We start from the raw sequence: 17,673 nt of genomic DNA on the forward strand, positions 1-17,673 counted from the left end.
CCTCCACTCTTTTTTCCTCTTACCAGAAGGAGGGGAAACACGGGGAGGGGAGAGGGCGCCACAAAGCGGCAGATCCGCCTGCGCGAGTCTCTTTGCAAGAAAGTGGGGCGGGCGAGTGGAAGCGGGGCGAGAAGAGCAGTCGGGACCAAGGACTGCCTTGACACCCAGGCTATAAAGGCCGATAAAGTTGCTGCCGGGAGCAGGTCAGCAGGAGGCAGGAAAACATTAGCGCCAGCAGCAAGCAGGCCTCGCAGCGTCCCCTGCCTCTTGTCAGACTCTCACCCTCCACCCCTTCCTGCCTTCAGGCTTGTAACAATCCCAGGCACGCTTGCCACGGGAGCAAGCTCCACTGGCAGACCACCGCAAGGGGGTCACGCTGCGAATCTGAAAGCCGAAATGCCCGCTCAGCAACACGGGAAGGCCAGCTTCCGAGCAGCTATGCCTAGGATCCCGCGGAAAGGCGGCAAAGCTTATTATACGCACGTTTGTACTTGGCCTAGGCTGAACACAGAGCACAGGATTGCAATGCAAGGCCGCTAGCCCATAGGCGGAGAGAAGAGGGGAAAACAACACTTCCTTAGCCTAGCATGGAGCTGTGATACTCCTAGGAGCTGCCTCCCGGCGAGCACAACGGCATACTTCCGAGGAAAGCATGCCCAGGGTGGCACAATAAGGCCGCCATCCAAGCAGACCCAGGAAACAAGCTGACATCCCCGTGAACGTGCACAAACGGAAGCAGTTTACCCATCAGCAAAGCCTACATCCAAGCAGGCCTTTCTTCCAAGGAAGTGTGCTTTAGGATGGCGGCCTCCGATATAAGGGTTTTATCCCCCAGGTGCCCAAGGCTGCAAAAACCTAAGCCCACTCACTAGGGAGTAAAGAGGCGCGTTTTAGCATGGCAGCTTCTACATTGGGGGGGGGGGGTTGACTTTCAGGTTAAGGGCCTCTGGCTGCAACCTTACTTACCCCAGGAAATCAGCCCCACGACATTTTCTCCCTGCTTCTAGAACGGCTGTCTCTCAGCTCAGTGGGCCTTTACCTCTCTTTTCCCGCCGCCGCAAGAGGTTAAATGCCTACGGGATTGCAAGCTCAGCCGGCTGCCATCCTAACAAAACCCCCGTGTGCACGCAGGAAATGACAACAAACAGCGTTTTCTCTTTGTTTCAGCCTGGCCACCTGAGCTCCGTGGGCCTTACCCCCAGGTGGACTGAGTGCCCACAGGGTCGCAGGCTTCAGCATGAGGCTACTTACGATCCTAACTATGCCACAAACCCTATCAGCATTTTCTCCCATGCTTTGGCTCGGGTGGGCCTTATCCCCACCCAACCCACCCCTGATGGGGTGCGAGTGGTGGTCAAGCGCCCACCGGGCTGCAGGCTCCAGCTCCTCAAGCAGCGCAAGGGAGTCAGCACCGCCGGATCACCCAGCGTTTCCTCCCCGCAGCGCCTGGGCTTGCTCTCGAGTAGCCCCGGCTTAGGATCGCATTGTTGAAGGCTCTGCACCGCACAAATAACAACAAGGATAAGGAAGGCCACTCACCAGGGAGAAGAGGTTGGAGTGACAGTCCTCCAGGCTCGCCCCGTTCGCCACCGCAGTCATGATCCTCCTCGGCGAGCCCGGCCTCCAGAGCGGGGCATGTCTGAGGAGGAGGAGGGAGGAGGAGAGGAGGGGAGGGCGGAGGAGGAGGGGGTCTCAGGAAGGCCGAGGTGGGCGGGCCCGACCGGCCAGTGGAGACGAGGGGGGGGCCGCCGCCGCCGCCGCCGCTCTCTTTTCAAGGCCTCCCCCCCTCCCTCCGCGCTTCTTCCGAGGAAAGACGGAGGAAGGAGGAGAGACGCCGCTCAGCCGCCTCGCCCACCCCGGCCACACAGCGCAGGCGAGGCCGGGCTCTCTCACTCGTCTTCCTTCTCCTCGGCGCCCGCCCGCTTCGCCAGGCAGAAAAACAAAACACACAAGCACAAAAAAAGAAAAAAAGAAACGAGGAAGATCGGCGCGGGCGGCGACGGCAAGCGGAGTGCGGCGGCGGCGGCGGTGGAGGAGGGTGTGACGAGATGTGAGGCGGCGGCGGCGGCGCCGGGTGGGTCCTCCTTCTTCACGGGCGGAGGAGGACGGAGGAGGAGGAGGACGGGGCCTCCCGCTTCCTTCTCGTTCCCTCACACACACACACGCCCCGGCTCCTCGTCGTCGTCGCAGTCGTCACCGGGATATTAGTCGAAGCGCGGTCTCGCTCGTGCGCGCGACCGACCAGTCTCCCTCCTCCTTTTTCAGCCCCCCCCCACTCTCTTTTTCCCCCTTCCCTCCTCCTCCTCTTCCTTTTCTTCTCCTCAGCGGCGGCGGCGGCGGGGAGCTTTCCCCCCTCCTCCCTCAGCGCCGCCTCAAACGTACATAGAGATATGTACACACACACGCTCATATACAGCCCTCTCGCCTCAGCTCTGGGCTCTGACAGCAATGGCGGCCGCCAGGAGCACCGCGCCTCGCCATTGGCCCAGCGCGGCCCACGTGGGGCAGGCCTCCCGGCTGGATGGGGAAAGAGAAAAAAAAGGGGGGAGGGAGGCGGAATGAGAAGAGCGGCGGCTCTCCTCGCTCAGGCGCGCCCGCGCGCTGTTACGAAGCGCTCGCCTCGGCCGCCGCTAGGGGCGCTGCGGAGCTTGAGTGACTAGAGAGCGGCGGCGGCGGCACGAGAGGCAGCCATAAGTAACCCCCGCCTGGCCGGCACTACCTTGTTGTAGTGGAATGCTCAGAAGTTGCAGCAGGCGCCTGGGTACAGGAACACACCAAACACGCGAGCCACGTTTTCCCACCCGTCCAAAAAGGTGACAATGGAAAATGTAGTTTGTTCAGGGCACTAAGAGGTGTAGTTCGGTGAGGGATAAACTAGACATAGAAGGAAGGTGGCAGGACCAACCGACCAACCAACCTTGCTGTAGTGCAGAAGGCGCAGGGGACTCTCTCCTTCTGAATGCGCGGATGTCGTTTAAAAACTCACTCACATTCACCACAAACAGATTCTTGGAAGCTGTAGTTTGTAACAGGTGCTGGGACTTGTAGTTTAGTGGGGTTATAAAATGTGCAGAAGATGCTGTGGGGTGCTTTCTCTCTGGATGAGTGCACACCGTATATTTAAAGCACACACACACACACACACACAAAATGGGAACTGTAGTTTGTTGCAGGCACCGGGAGTTGTAGTTTGCTGAAGGATAAAGTGGTGAATGAATGAAGGTGATAGCAGAAGCAGTAGTACTACCCACCCTACCTCAGTATAGATGACAGTGAAGAAGCTACAGAGGACTCTCACTTTCTCTCTCTGACTGTGTACACAACCATATACTGAAAGAACGCTCCCCCAGTGCTGGATTTATGTAGAAGCTAAACAAGCAATAGCTTAGGGCCCCAATCTCTTGGAGGCCCCCAAAAAATTTAAAGGAAAAAAATTGAATGTACATTTCCAAAATATAAGATAAAAAACAAAACAAAAAAACAAAATGGCTTTAGAAACCTATTAGGTCTATAAATTACCATATAGCATATATTCAACACAAAAAACAGTGACAATTTGTTGTTGACAAAGGACAGCTGGACATATAAAGGGCCCCATTACCTTCCATAGCTTAGGGCCTCATCAAACGTAAATCTGGCCCTGGCTCCCCCCCCCCCCAAAAAAAAAAAAAAACACTCCAGGGAACTTTAGTGTGTTAAGGGTACAGTGGTACCTCAGGTTAAGAACTTAATTCGTTCTGGAGGTCCATTCTTAACCTGAAACTGTTCTTAACCTGAGGTACCACTTTAGCTAATGGGGCCTCCCGCCACCACCGCACAATTTCTGTTCTCATCCTGAAGCAAAGTTCTTAACCCGAGGTACTATTTCTGGGTTAGCGGAGTCTGTAACCTGAAGCGTCTGTAACCCAAGGTACCACTGTACTGGAAGTTGTCGTTTGTGAGAGATAAACAAAGATGGGCAGCAGTAATGCCCATCTCTCCCATCACGCTGTAGCAGAATGTGCGGAAGTGTCAGCAGGCTCTCTCTGGATGTATACATGCATACGTACGTAAACTTATTCATTTACATCCCACCTTTTCCTCTCAGCTGGAATACCATGTTCTCTCCCTCATTTAATACCCACAACATCCCAGCAGGGTAAGTCAAGCTGAGAGGCAGTGACTTGCCCAAGATCTCCCAGTGAGCTTCATGGCTGAGTGGGGATTTGAACCCTGTTCTCCCAGCTCCTAGTCTTCACATTCTAACCACTATACCACACAGGGTCTCCTTGAAGCACCCCTGTGAACTGTAGTTTGTTGTAGTTTTGTGAGGGATAGACTACAGTTCCCAAGATTTACGGGGTGCTTTAAAAGTGTGGTGGTTTTGCAGCCAACAAGACGGGACACAGAAAAGCCTCCATGTACACACAATATTTTAAAGTTTATCCCCACCCTCATTAAAAAGTATACTGGGAACTGTAGTTTGTTGTGTGTGTTGGGAGTTGTAGTTCTGCATGGGATAAACTAAAATTCCCAGGATTTTTGCAGGGGGCAGTAATATAATTTAAATGTATACGTACACAGCAAGTTGAGGTGGGATATGGAGAAGCCTTGGCGTGTGGTTTTAGTACAGTGTTTTTCAACCACTGTTCCGCGGCACAGAGATGTTGCCTGGTGTGCCGTGGGAAAATTACTTTATATATACTCAATATAGGCACAGAGTTAATTTTTTTAACATTTTCTAATGGTGGTGTGCCTTGTGATTTTTTTTTTATGAAACAAGTGTGCCTTTGCCCAAAAAAGGTTGAAAAACACTGTTTTAGTATATGACCAGTGCTGGAGATATACAAGCCTAAGAGCAGTTTATGGTATGTAACAACTTGTAATTGTAACCAAGTCTAAGAAGGTGTATAACTGAAACAGTTGCATATCGCTTCCTTGTTCGCAGTCTTCTTGTTTCCACTGTGTCAAGTTTTATTGTAAGTTCTCAGCCCTCTGTCAAGTGCGATGCATACTCATGACACTCAATGACTAATGAACTGTTGTTATTATTATTGCACATGTTTTCTGCTTCTGGGGCGCTTAGAACAACATATATCAAGCCTGTGGATCCTACTGAATCATTTGCATTTACATAACGTCTCCTTTTCATCTGCCGAGAAAAATTATAAACCGCTTGACCCAAAATTTCTCCAAATAAAAAGATAAAGCATGGCTAAAATCCACACCCAAACAGACATAAAACCTCTGTTGTTAAAAAAAACAATGGTAGCTAACTAAATTGTGTGTCCACATAGGCTTGCCAGAACAGAAAAGTTTTCAGCACGCAGCTAAAACAAGACAACGTTTGCACTTCACTTAGCTATCTCTTTGTACATTTGGTGGGCATATATTACTCTACATGTGTAAACTAAGACAGATTTATTGATAGTTATTGTACTGTCAGTGTGAGCTGACAGCGGAGGAATCTGGGCCCCCCCCCCACAACCACCTGTAACAATTTTTCAGTAAACAAAAAAAAAATGACAAATACGTAGTGTTTTCCTCACTTGCCACCTTGCAAGACAGGTGACTGGCCGAAAGTCAACCAGTATGACAAGCTTCATGAGGATATAAATCTGGACCTCCCAGGTCTCATCGTGACACTCTTCGCCACTTCTTTTAACACAAGTAAGTCCTGTTGTATGTTCAGCAGGGGGTTTTACTCCCAGGTTAAGTCACCCAGGGTGGACTTTGGTAATCTTTTGTAATATGGTGCCCCATGTAAGGCCAACATTTGGTGCCCAAAAATGGATCTCCTCCATTACGGATCTTCTCAATGTTGTGCCAGCTTGGCACCATGGGGGGGGGGAGAGAGGTACTGCCCTTACCACCCTAAATCTGGCGCTGGTGTCATCTTAGAACAGGGAGACTCCCATTCAAATCCCCACACAGCGACAAAGCATATTGGATGATCTTGGGCCTTCCATTATTTCTTATACCAGTGGTTCCCAAACTTTTTCAGGACACACACACACCCCGGTTCCATAAATTCATCCCCAGTGCCCCCTAAAGCATTAGCGGTTTGCATGACTCACTAAGAAAGATAATGACACAATAAAATTCTAAACAGTAACAATGAATAGCACGTTTATTTGGAATCCAATTAAATCAATTCAGTTTAATTAATTCAACAACATTGATGCACTTGATCCTGTGATACCAGCTTTTCACAGTCTGCCCCTTGCCTCTTAGCACCTACCTAGGCAATCCCACTCCCCGCACCCCAGGGGGTGGTACTGCCACTTAGGGAACCACTGTCTTAATCTACCCCGTGGCTCCTTCAGAGAAGGGCAAGTTTAAAATGTAATAAATACTGTGCAGCAGGGTGGAGTGTGTGGAGAAATATAAAAGAAATATAACAGAAGGAGTCACATTCCCAAGCTTCCGTGGACTTCTTCAGATCTATGCTATGGTTAGTATCGGACTAGGACTAAGGCAATGATGGCCAAACTTGGCCCTCCAGTTTTTTTGGGACTACAACTCCCATCATCCCTAGCTAACAGGACCAGTGGTCAGGGATGGTGGGAACTGTAGTCCCAAAACAGCTGGAGGGCTGAGTTTGGCCATCACTGGACTAAGGGGACCCAGGTTCGAATCTGCTCTTGGCTATGAAACTCAGTAGGTGACCTTGAACGAGCCACCACTGGGATAAGGTGGGATGGAAACTTGCCATAACTTTAAGGTATCTCCTGCATACCTCTCAGATCCTCCACCCTGGAATGTACAAGTCACGTTCTCTGCAGATGTATAGTTATCCCATTAGGGCTTAGTTCGGCTGGTTTATAAAGGAAATTAGAACGTACAAAATCCTGCAAGCAGTTTGATGTTCACTGCCACCGAGTCACAGAAGCAATCATCTCACAAACACTTGTAAATAAGCCTTCTTGCAATCAATCAAGTTCACTTACGAGTAACCAGGGATCAGGTGATGATTTGTTCTTTTCATTTATTTAAAATGTTTTAACGCTCCCTTTAAGCGAAGGGAAGGCAGCCTTCAAAAGGCAAAGCTGTACAACTGAAAGGATACAGGAATGTAGGAAGCTGCCTGCCATTGAGCCAGACTCTTGGTCCATCCAGCTTTGCAGCTCCCCAGGGTTTCAGACAGGGAATGCTCCCAGCCCTTCCTGGAGATGCCACTGGGGTGTCTCACTTTAGGGGGTGAAACCTAACATTTGCAATTTTCTTCAGTGAGGGGTCTTAAAAATATGATTTGGGGCGTGAGGAATCTAAATCTGCTATTATTTTTGGCTTGGGAAATCTACCTCTGACGAAGAAACGCATAAACTGCTTTCAGAAAGCCAAATAATTTTAATATCTTCGGAAAATGTCAGTAAAACTAAATAATAAAAAGAAACAACAATAATCACCATCATTACTAATATATAATATAACTGCAAGTACTAGGCAATCATTTTCAGTGATTTCTGTGCAATTTTACTTTCACATTTACTTACAAAGCAACACTAAATTACATATATTAATGTAAGTAAGATTTTTTTTTAATTCCCAAGACATGTTAAGATCATGGGAAGAACTCTGCTGGATCAGGCCAAAAACCCTCACTCCTATTTCACATCCTCAGCCATTGAAATATGCACCCACCCACCTGTGTCAAGACCCCATAGCCAAAAAATTTCAGGAGAATTTTTCTCCCAGGCATAACTTATGAAAATGTTCCTTCCTTTCTCTGTCGCTACCCTCATAAAAGAGAGACATGTTGAGAGCCAGTGTGGTGTAGTGGTTAAGAGCGGTAGACTCGTAATCTGGTGAACCGGGTTCGCGTCTCCGCTCCTCCACATGCAGCTGCTGGGTGACCTTGGGCTAGTCACACTTCTCTGAAGTCTCTTAGCCCCACTCACCTCACAGAGTGTTTGTTGTGGGGGAGGAAGGGAAAGGAGAATGTGAGCCGCTTTGAGACTCCTTCGGGTAGTGAGAAAGCGGGATATCAAATCCAAACTCTTCTTCTTCTCTTCTTGTCAAATAGTCAACACCCATTCATTTATTTCTGAGGCAGCCACCATCTTTCTCATAAAGCTCTGGAACAATGTCATTCCTGGGGCATTGCCAGAGGGGGGAGGGGAGTAGCAAGGGGAGTGCGGTGGGGGCGGGCCGCCGCTGGTGTCACCACTGAGGGGGGTGACAAAATGGTGGGTGGCACTCATCGCAGGGCCTGCAGCACGCCCAAGCCACACGTCTCTCCTGGGAGTGACGCAGTGGCTTGAGCGCCCGCAGGCTCTGCGCTGCCCCAAACAGTCTGCCCATTGCCTTCCCCTCAGTGGTAGGATGGCTGAGTGGGAGGAGGCAGGCAGACTCCAGAGGCCCTGCGGTGCCCCCATGGGCGGCTGGCCCCACCCCCGGGTGCAGGGCATGTGCACCGCCCCAGGCGCCCGATCAGCTTGCTCCACCGCTGGGGGGGGGGGCAAATGGCCGTCGGACTGCCAGCACAGGAGAGCTTAACACTGCTTTTGGCACCAAGAACACTAAAGCGGAGGGCATGACACTCTGAATGTTGAACCCCTTTCTTCAATAAACAGGCTTCCCCCTGCCTTGGATAATTTTATTTATTTATTATTTTATGAATTTAACTTCTCTATCACTCTGTATTTCAATAAAGCTCAAAAGCGCTTTACATCTCAACAGGAAAAAAAATCAATATAGATTATATGAAGAATACAAATCGCACAGCCAATACGGCCAGCTGCTGATAATAAAATTCCACCTTTTAAGCGACGTGAACAATATATCAAGCAACATACATAAGTTTAAAAATTGTGCACACATATGCTACGAAAGCACAGCAACAGAATACTGTACAAGGTCTATACCTTAAAAATCACATGCATATTGCGAAAACCATCCTCACATGTAATCATGCGAATCGGCAATTCCAAACCCAAATTATCGCGCCTGCTCCTACAACAATCCTTTCACTGTCCTTGCACCCACCAGACCACTCCTTCCACTCAATTCTGAAACCTCCAAACATCTAGTCCAACCCCCTGCAACGCAGGAATCTCTGCTAAAGCATCTATGACAGATGACCACCCAACCTCTGCTTTAAAACCTCCAGGGAAGGAGAGCCCACCACCTCTTGTGGGAGTCTGTTCCACCGCCAAACAGCTCTTACTGTCATATAGTTTTTCCGAATGTTTAGTTGGAATCTCCTTTCATGCAACTTGAAGCCATTGCTTCGATTCCTACCCTCCAGAGCAGGAGAAAACAAGCCTGTGACAACCCTTAAGATACCTGAACATGGCTATTATATTTCCTCTCGGTCTCCTCTTTTCCAGGCTAAACATACCCAGCTCCTTCAACTGTTCTTCATATCTTGATCATCTTGGTCACCCTCCTCTGCACACGTTTCAGCTTGTCAACATCCTTCTTAAATTGTGGTGCCCAGAACTGGACACAGTGGCCAAAATTGTGGAAACCTTTTGGATGTATGTTGGAAGTTTGATGGCTCATAACACCACTTTCTTTCGTAGTAATACCATAAAATTATATATCAATGGAAAGATAATTTAATGAAGAATGCAATCCAACAAAGTTTGTTCAATTATATGTATTCTATCAAACGTTATAGCCAAACAACCAGAAAAAGGAGTGTTTAGAGAGCCAATCAGGTGTCTTCTTTCCACTGATATATAATTTTATGGTATAACTCCAAAAGAAAGTGGTGCTTTGAGCCATCAAACCTCGGAAATACACTTTTCCCAAAAAAATTCCACAATTCTGGCCACTAGTGTATTCTAGGTGTGCTCTGACCAAGGCAGAACAGAGTGGGACTATTACTTCCCTTGATCTGGACACTATACTTTTGTTGATGCAGCCTAGAATAGCATTAAACCTTCTCTTCCATTCTCACCGTTCTTGTAACAAACTCGACACTCTTACTCATGTGTGTATTTGAAGAACCAACTCCTCTATTTTTTCCACCAGCAAATTGGTGTGTGTGTGGAACTTAGGCATGCCATTTTCACTCAGTTCTCCTGTATTATATTTATCTACCCTCCATGATCACTGCAGAAGGTGACAGCAGTCACGAAATTGAAAGACGCCTGCTTCTTTGGGGGAAAGCAAGGGCAAACCTAGACAGCATCTTAAAAAGCAGAGACATCACCTTGCCAACAAAGGTCCATATAGTTAAAGCTATGGTTTTCCCAGTAGTAATGTATGGAAGTGAGAGCTGGACCATAAAGAAGACTGATCGCAGAAGAATTGATGCTTTTGAATTATGGTGCTGGAGTAGACTCTTGAGAGTCCCATGGACTGCAAGAAGATCAAACTTAACCATCCTTAAAGAAATCAGCCCTGAGTGCTCACTGGAAGGGCAGATCCTGAAGTTGAGGCTCCAGTACTTTGGCCACCTTATGAGAAGAGAAGACTCCCTGGGAAAGACCCTGATGTTGGGAAAGATGGAGGGCACAAGGAGAAGGGGACGACAGAGGATGAGATGGTTGGACAGTGTTCTCGAAGCGACTAGCATGAGTTTGGCCAAACTGCGGGAGGCAGTGGAGGATAGGATAGGGGTGCCTGGCATGCTCTGGTCCATGGGGTCACGAAGAATCGGACACGACTGAACGACTGAACAACAACAACAACCCTCTTTCCCCTTCCAGGAAGTGGGAGCGGGATAGGGGAGATATGGTGTGAGATTGAGGCAGAGCATTCAATTTCCTGCCATTTCCTCACACCTTGGGAGCAAAAAGCAGCCAGTGGCAGGTTCAGTACTTATTCCCAAGGACAAGGCAGTGTAAGAACTGACAGCAGATCTTAAATGACAGCCATATGGGTGAGCCTGGGAGACTGCCATGTTTCTTGTGATACAAAAGCATAATAAATATGTGTGTGTGTGTTATAAGGCTTTGGAATGGCTTCTTAGTAGGATGGGAGTTATTTTCCTTGCCCAGAGATCAGATCTATCCAGCCCAGGCACAGCTTGGCAACTTAAGCACTGAGCCTGGCAGGAGCGCCAACTTGAATAAAATATTGATGGGGTGGGGGCAGGTAAGCCCTGCCCTGCATAACTGATTGCAAGATGCAGCACCCACACACCATTTGAATGGCAACACCTATCCATTTTGGAGGGCCCTCAAATATTTTATTGGGGTGTGTGCATGTGAAGGGCTCTTGAACCCTAGCAGTAGGCTGCTATAGAGCCTGGCAACTGGATTGCTCACAGGAGCAGGGAGAAGAAGAGGAGGAGGAGGAGGAGGAGGAGGAGGAGGAGGAGGAGGAGGAGGAGGAGCTTAGATTTGATATCCCGCTTTATCACTACCCGAAGGATTCTCAAAGCGGCTAACATTCTCCTTTCCCTTCCTCCCCCACAACAAACACTCTGTGAGGTGAGTGGGGCTGAGAGACTTCAGAGAAGTGTGACTAGCCCAAGGTCACCCAGCATCTGCATGTGGAGGAGAGGAGACACGAACCCAGTTCACCAGATTACAAGTCTACTGCTCTTAACCACTACACCACACTGGTTGTTAAGACTCTCCCCGCGGGAGCTGTTCTTCACTTACGGTCATCTCACCAGCAGCTGATGCGCCTTGGGACTCATAGAGCTGAAGGCTGAAGGGCCAACAACAGGCCGAGCCACAGCCAACAGCAGATGGAGAAAAGTAATTCTAGTTTAGTCCCCATCCGACTCCCTGCCGAGTTCTAGAGAAGCAACACTGAGACTAAATAGGAGGAGGAGGAGGAAGCTGTCAGCCGCAGCCACCTCCTGGATGGGTTGAAGGCAAAATGAGGTTGGTGGGACAATGACCTGTTTGCCTTAACGGACCAACCTCCACTGGTTCATCTTAAGGCAAAACAATATCTGCGGCCAAAATATACCTCCACATAGTATCTGATCTCAAAACAGGAAGCCTGTGAACAGAGTGAAGGGGGAGCTACGACTCAGCACTTTCAAAAGGTGATCATGAAACCTTTTTAGGATTATTATACTGCAACGGTTTACTCATACTTCAGTGCACAGCCTGGTTTCGTTTTCTTTTCTGCTCTACTGCAAAGGGAAAAAAACGACTTGCCACAATACTCTTTTAGAGAACATTTACCATCCTCAACTCAGGCTCAAATCATTCATAGTGTATTTGGAATTGTCTTTCTTTCTACACCCAGCAGATGTGCCTCTTTATCCTGCACTTGCACAACTAGGAAGTTCATTAAAATCTAGTGACTAGACTTGCTACAGTTGCCTCCTAACGTGTGCGGGCACAAATGATATTTTAGGGGCACAGTCAGAGCACGAGGGATTTGGTGGATATGTGAACCCTGCTAGTGTTTATATCCTGTGCTTTATTTTTGGAGGGAGTCTTAGTGACATCACAGGCACTAGCCAACTGGTGCTGTGCACAGCGAGCTTTTGCTGCTAACCTGCAAAATGGATTTCCTCCCCCTTTGTTTTAGAGCACTCTGGCACTCCCTGCTTTTTGGTCTCCAGTGCATCGTCTTCACACGAGCAAGATAATTGACAACACTTTGGTTTGCTGTAACATCTTCTAGGAGACTCTGACTCAAGGATGAAATGTAACCCTCAGACTCTTAAAGCAGGGCTGGTAGCCTCTAGCCAACAGGTCTAATCAGAGTGCACATCCCCGTAGAGTGCCATCGCGGCTGCCCCCTCGCCTGCACTGGGCACCACGCCTCTGCAGGGGGTGTGCCCCGCCCCCCAGGACACATGCCAGCCCCTCCCCTGCCTGCTGTCCGCCACTGCCAGACACTCCTGTCTTCCACTGCCTCCTGCAGTTTGGTCAAACTCATGTTAGTATTGTTGCACTATAAAACCAGGGTGTAAATATTAAACTGAATTTATAAAAAAAAATGCTTCCAAGAACGTGTGTATCGGACAGCATTGCATACACACACACACCCGAACGCATACAAATTGTCACGCATTCCTTTTAAAAGAAACGAAAATTGCAAACGGATGAGGAAATGTGGTGAACTGAATTTAAGGTTGGTGTGGGGATAGTAAATTGAAATTGACGTGTGCATCCATCCCTACTTGAACCCAAGCACACCGACACACTTGAAAGGAATCTCAGCCCGGCGTGGAGCCAAAGGAGCAAAGTGAAGGATATTTTGCGAACGGTGTAAACGCAGGCAGGTGTCACGCGGAAAAAGCCTCGCGTTCCCTCCAGTCGGCAGAAGGCTGTCAGCTGCCGGGGACCAAACGCAATCGTGTCAGGAGTGCACCCATCGCCTGGCATAAGACTGAGCCTGCCTTGCGCTGCCGGAAGGAGCCAGTTGCTTGCCTCTCCAGACAGATTCCAAAATTAGATTCAAAACACAGCCAAGAGCTGGTATCAGAGGAAAGATTGCTTCATTCCAGAACAACTTAGCACATGTTAAGCCTGCGCAGCCTAGTGGGTGGCTGAGCAAAGCCACAGCAGGTGGCGCTTACCTTTTCAAAATAAGGAGGGAGAAGGCGAAAGGCTGCAACGACCTCCTAAGTGAAGGATATATAAATGAACAGCTACCATTGCTGCAAATGCTCAGTTGCCCGTCCCTTTCACATTCTGAAAAAGGCTCCCTCATCCCAACACATCTTCAGGGATCGTCTACACTTACCTTTTACTCTGCATTTTCTGGATACAGGGCTGGGCTTTTCAGGTCTGTGTCTGAGTGGTGTGGGGTTTGTTTGTTTGTTTGTTTTGTCCCAGCACTTTCTCTAGGAAATCCTGCATTTTCCCACTGAATCAGTATGTCCAAACCCTTGAATGCACTTGTTGGCCTAACATTCTGTCTGAAATGGACTGAACTGACTGCATGGCACAAAGTACAGGTAACATTCTCCATTCAGTGTACTGAGTGTGTACTGTGTTCCTTCTGTACTTACCAAGGTACTAGCACATGGGTAGGCAAACTAAGGCCCAGGGGCTGGATCTGGCCCAATTGCCTTCTGGCCCGCGGACAGTCTGGGAATCAGTGTGTTTTTACATGAGTAGAATGTGTGCTTTTATTTAAAATGCATCTCTGGGTTATTTGTGGGGCATATGAATTCGTTCATTTCCCCCCAAAAAAATATAGTCCGGCCCCCCACAAGGTCTGAGGGACAGTGGACCGCCCCCCTGCTGAAAAAGTTTGCTGACCCCTGTGCTAGGAGAAAGCCAGGAAGACTCCAGTTGTCAGATTCAGGTTTTCTGGTGCAGATAGCTCTTGACAAGGCTAGACTGTCTGCATCTACAGGTGGGATGTATTTGTCTGTGAAATTTTCCCTTTGAGATTGTCATTTCCAGGAAAATGAACTGTCGGATTCCTGCACTTTCTAAAACAGCACTGTCTAGACCTAATGGAAGATAATGCCTTTCAAGTCAGAAACGAGGGCTTTCTTATAGATTTTATGACGGCACGGGTATGCAAATTTGTGGAAACTCTTGACAGTGAAACTTAACAAAGACATCAAGAAATCCAAGGGACTTCAAAGAAGAACTAGATAATAAGATGATCAGATATATTATGTTGTTGAGAAAGAAGAGTTATTTGGTTTAGTTGACTTGGCTCCTCAGCTTGCTAAATAAATTCAAGGCAGTCTAAAAGTGAATTTTGCTCATCTCACATCATCGTAGATAGACCAGCAAACCTAGAGCAGTTGTCATGGAGAAACAAAAATGTTGCCTGTCCCCACCCCCACCTCTCACCTCAGAGTTCCCTAGCTCTAGAATTGACACTAGCGCTGCCAACTAACCAGGGAAAGGGTCTTCCCTACGCCTTTGCAGTTTAATGTGCAATCTGACCCCCAAAAAGCAGGTAAAGTTTTTCAGAGCAATTAGAGGTAGAGGTAAAGGTACCCCTGACCATTAGGTCCAGTCGCAAACAACTCTGAGGTTGCAGTGCTCATCTCACTCTGTAGGCCGAGGGAGCTGGCATTTGTCCGCAGACAGCTTCCGGGTCATATGGCCAGCATGACTAAGCCGCTTCTGGCGAACCAGAGAAGCACACGGAAACAACGTTTACCTTCCCGCCAGAGCGGTACCTATTTATCTACTTGCACTTTCATGTGCTTTCTAACTGCTAAGTGGGCAGGAGCTGGGACCGAACAACGGGAGCTCACCCCATCACAGGGATTCGAACCACCGACCTTCCGATCGGCAAGCCCTAGGCTCAGTGGTTTAGACCGCAGCGCCACCTGCGTCCCCGCGTTAGGGCAATTAGTTAAACATTATTATCTGTCAATATCAGGGCACAGGAGCAGGAGATGGTTGAAAAGCTGGCAATCTTCACTGTAAGCCAACACTACAGTTCACCTTTTTCCAAGGCCATTAGGATTCAAGCTTTGAAACATAGGACCTGGGCATAGGACGACTCCTTCTGTTGTGTGTTTATGATGACAGTGGAAGCTTCTTGTTTTCAGCTTAAGACTGCAAATCTATGTACGGCTACAGCCAGAGTGGCAAGGGTTAACCACCACCACCCATCCTCACACTAGGGTCTGCATGCATTTTTAACAACTTGCACTTAAAGGCACAGATAATTAGCCAACCTGCTTAAGTGAGAGGCGAAAAGATTTCTTGCACAAGGGGGCATTTTGCACAGAATGACCTGCCCTCATTCCACACCCAAAGGAACATACCATAGCTTAGTGGCAGAGCAGGCAAAATACCCCAGGTTCAATCCCCAGCTTCTCCAGATAGGACACATAAAGGCACAGCAGTACGTATGATCATCCAAAGCCTGGGAGAAGAGAAACCTCTTAAAGGATGTCAATGATGGAACTGGGCAGGCCTCGCTTGAGAAAGCATTTTGCAGGCAGGGGGCCACAACCAAAAAGGCCCTCTCCTTTGTTGCCACCCTCCAAACCTCTCTCAGAGGGGCACCTGGAGAAGGCTTTTCTGATAAGGAAAGCAGAATCTGGGCAAGAGAGGCGTTCTGTGCGATACTGGGCTTTGTAGGTTCAACCAAGCACTTTGAGTTGCAATCGGAAACAACTGAAAGGTGCCCAACCGGCAAAAGCTGGGATAATCACATTCACAGCCACTGCAAATTGCTGAAAGGTATCCACTTCATGAAAGATTTCATTTCTTGGGTCCATGATCACTGCAGATGGTGACAGCAGTCACGAAATTAGAAGACGCCTGCTTCTTCGGAGAAAAGCAATGACAAACCTAGACAGCATCTTAAAAAGCAAAGACATCACCTTGCCAACAAAGGTCCGTATAGCTATGGTTTTCCCAGTAATAATGTACGGAAGTGAGAGCTGGACCATAAAGAAGGCTGATCGCCGAAGAATTGATGCTTTTGAATTATGGTGCTGGAGGAGACTCTTGAGAGTCACATGGACTGCAAGAAGATCAAACCTATCCATTCTCAAAGAAATCAGCCCTGAGTGCTCACTAGAAGGACAGATCCTGAAGTTGAGGCTCCAGTACTTTGGCCACCTCATGAGAAGAGAAGACTCCCTAGAAAAGACCCTGATGTTGGGAAAGATGGAGGGCACAAGGAGAAGGGGACGACAGAGGATGAGATGGTTGGACAGTGTTCTCGAAGCTACTAACATGAGTTTGGCCAAACTACGAGAGGCAGTGAAGGATAGGCGTGCCTGGCGTGCTCTGGTCCGTGGGGTCACGAAGAGTCAGACACAACTGAACGACTGAACAACAACAACATCCACTTCATGTCCATGCAGAATCACAGCCAAGGGTACCTTTTCAGTTTTACCAGGAGCTCAGGCTGTAGGGCCCTTCAGTCTCTTGACCTTTTCCTCCTAGAACTCTATGGTTAAAGTTTTGCTAGCCAGGAGGACTGCAGAACTAGGGAAGTGAGGTCACTGTAGCCAGAGAAAACTGGGACATCGTTCTAACGGTGACATCCTCGTGTTACTTGCTGTGGAGGGAGAGATCATGTGGATCCAGTGCTCCATTAGATCTCTAAAAGAAAGCCACAACCTTCCCTGAAATTCCAATGGAATTAATAATTCCGCAGCAGGCTCCTACTAGCCCTCTAGGCAGAAGATGGGCTTGTTGAGTCGTGGTTATTATGTGTCAAACACACAGTTATGAGCTGGCCTGCGATGAGGAAGGTCTTCTTTGCCAAGAACTTATTTATTAAGAATAGGTTCCCAGATGGTGATCAGGTTGAGCAGGGGGAACCCCTGAACATTATGGAATGAAGCGGTGTGTGTGAGAGAGTGCCTATATAATAACTGACCTTGGGAAGTCAAGCTAGCTTCCTTGTTTCCTTACGAAGGAGAGCCTGGCGGGTGAATTGTGTTATTCTCCTGGAAACAGCCAATCAGGTAACGCATCATGTACAGCCATATGCAGAACACACAATTCTTGGCATGAGGACTAGAGACTTGGCTCATAAAACTTAGGGCAGTTCAGGATATAAAAAAAACCAAAAAGGTGTTTATTCAGGCAACACCAAGAAATCATTCTGCACCAATGCAGGCTGTGTATATCCTCCCATTTACTCTGCATCCAGGGCACTCTCCCTGCTGGTTTGGGAAGCGGTGTAATAATAATAATAATAATAATAATAATAATAATAATAATAATAATAATAATAATAATAATAATACTTTTTATTATTTATACCCCGTCCATCTGGCTGTGTTTACCCACCCACTCTGTGCAGCTTCCAGCAAAATAAATAAAAAATGTCAAACATGAAAACCTTCCCAATACAGAGCTGTCTTCGGATGTCTTCTAA

General features: G+C 48.1%; 1 protein-coding gene across 1 annotated transcript in view; it reads right to left on the bottom strand.

The window, feature by feature from the left end:
- MED13L (mediator complex subunit 13L) overlaps positions 1-1,709 on the bottom strand; it is a 164,313-nt gene extending 162,604 nt beyond the window's left edge. Inside the window, exon 1 of the mRNA XM_033174605.1 lies at positions 1,540-1,709. Coding sequence (XP_033030496.1) covers positions 1,540-1,599 — 60 coding nt within the window. The 5' untranslated portion in view covers positions 1,600-1,709. The remainder of the gene's footprint in view (positions 1-1,539) is intronic.
- Between the last annotated feature and the right edge of the window lie 15,964 nt (positions 1,710-17,673).

Source organism: Lacerta agilis, chromosome 17 (assembly GCF_009819535.1).
Source record: "Lacerta agilis isolate rLacAgi1 chromosome 17, rLacAgi1.pri, whole genome shotgun sequence".
Lineage (NCBI taxonomy): Eukaryota > Metazoa > Chordata > Lepidosauria > Squamata > Lacertidae > Lacerta > Lacerta agilis.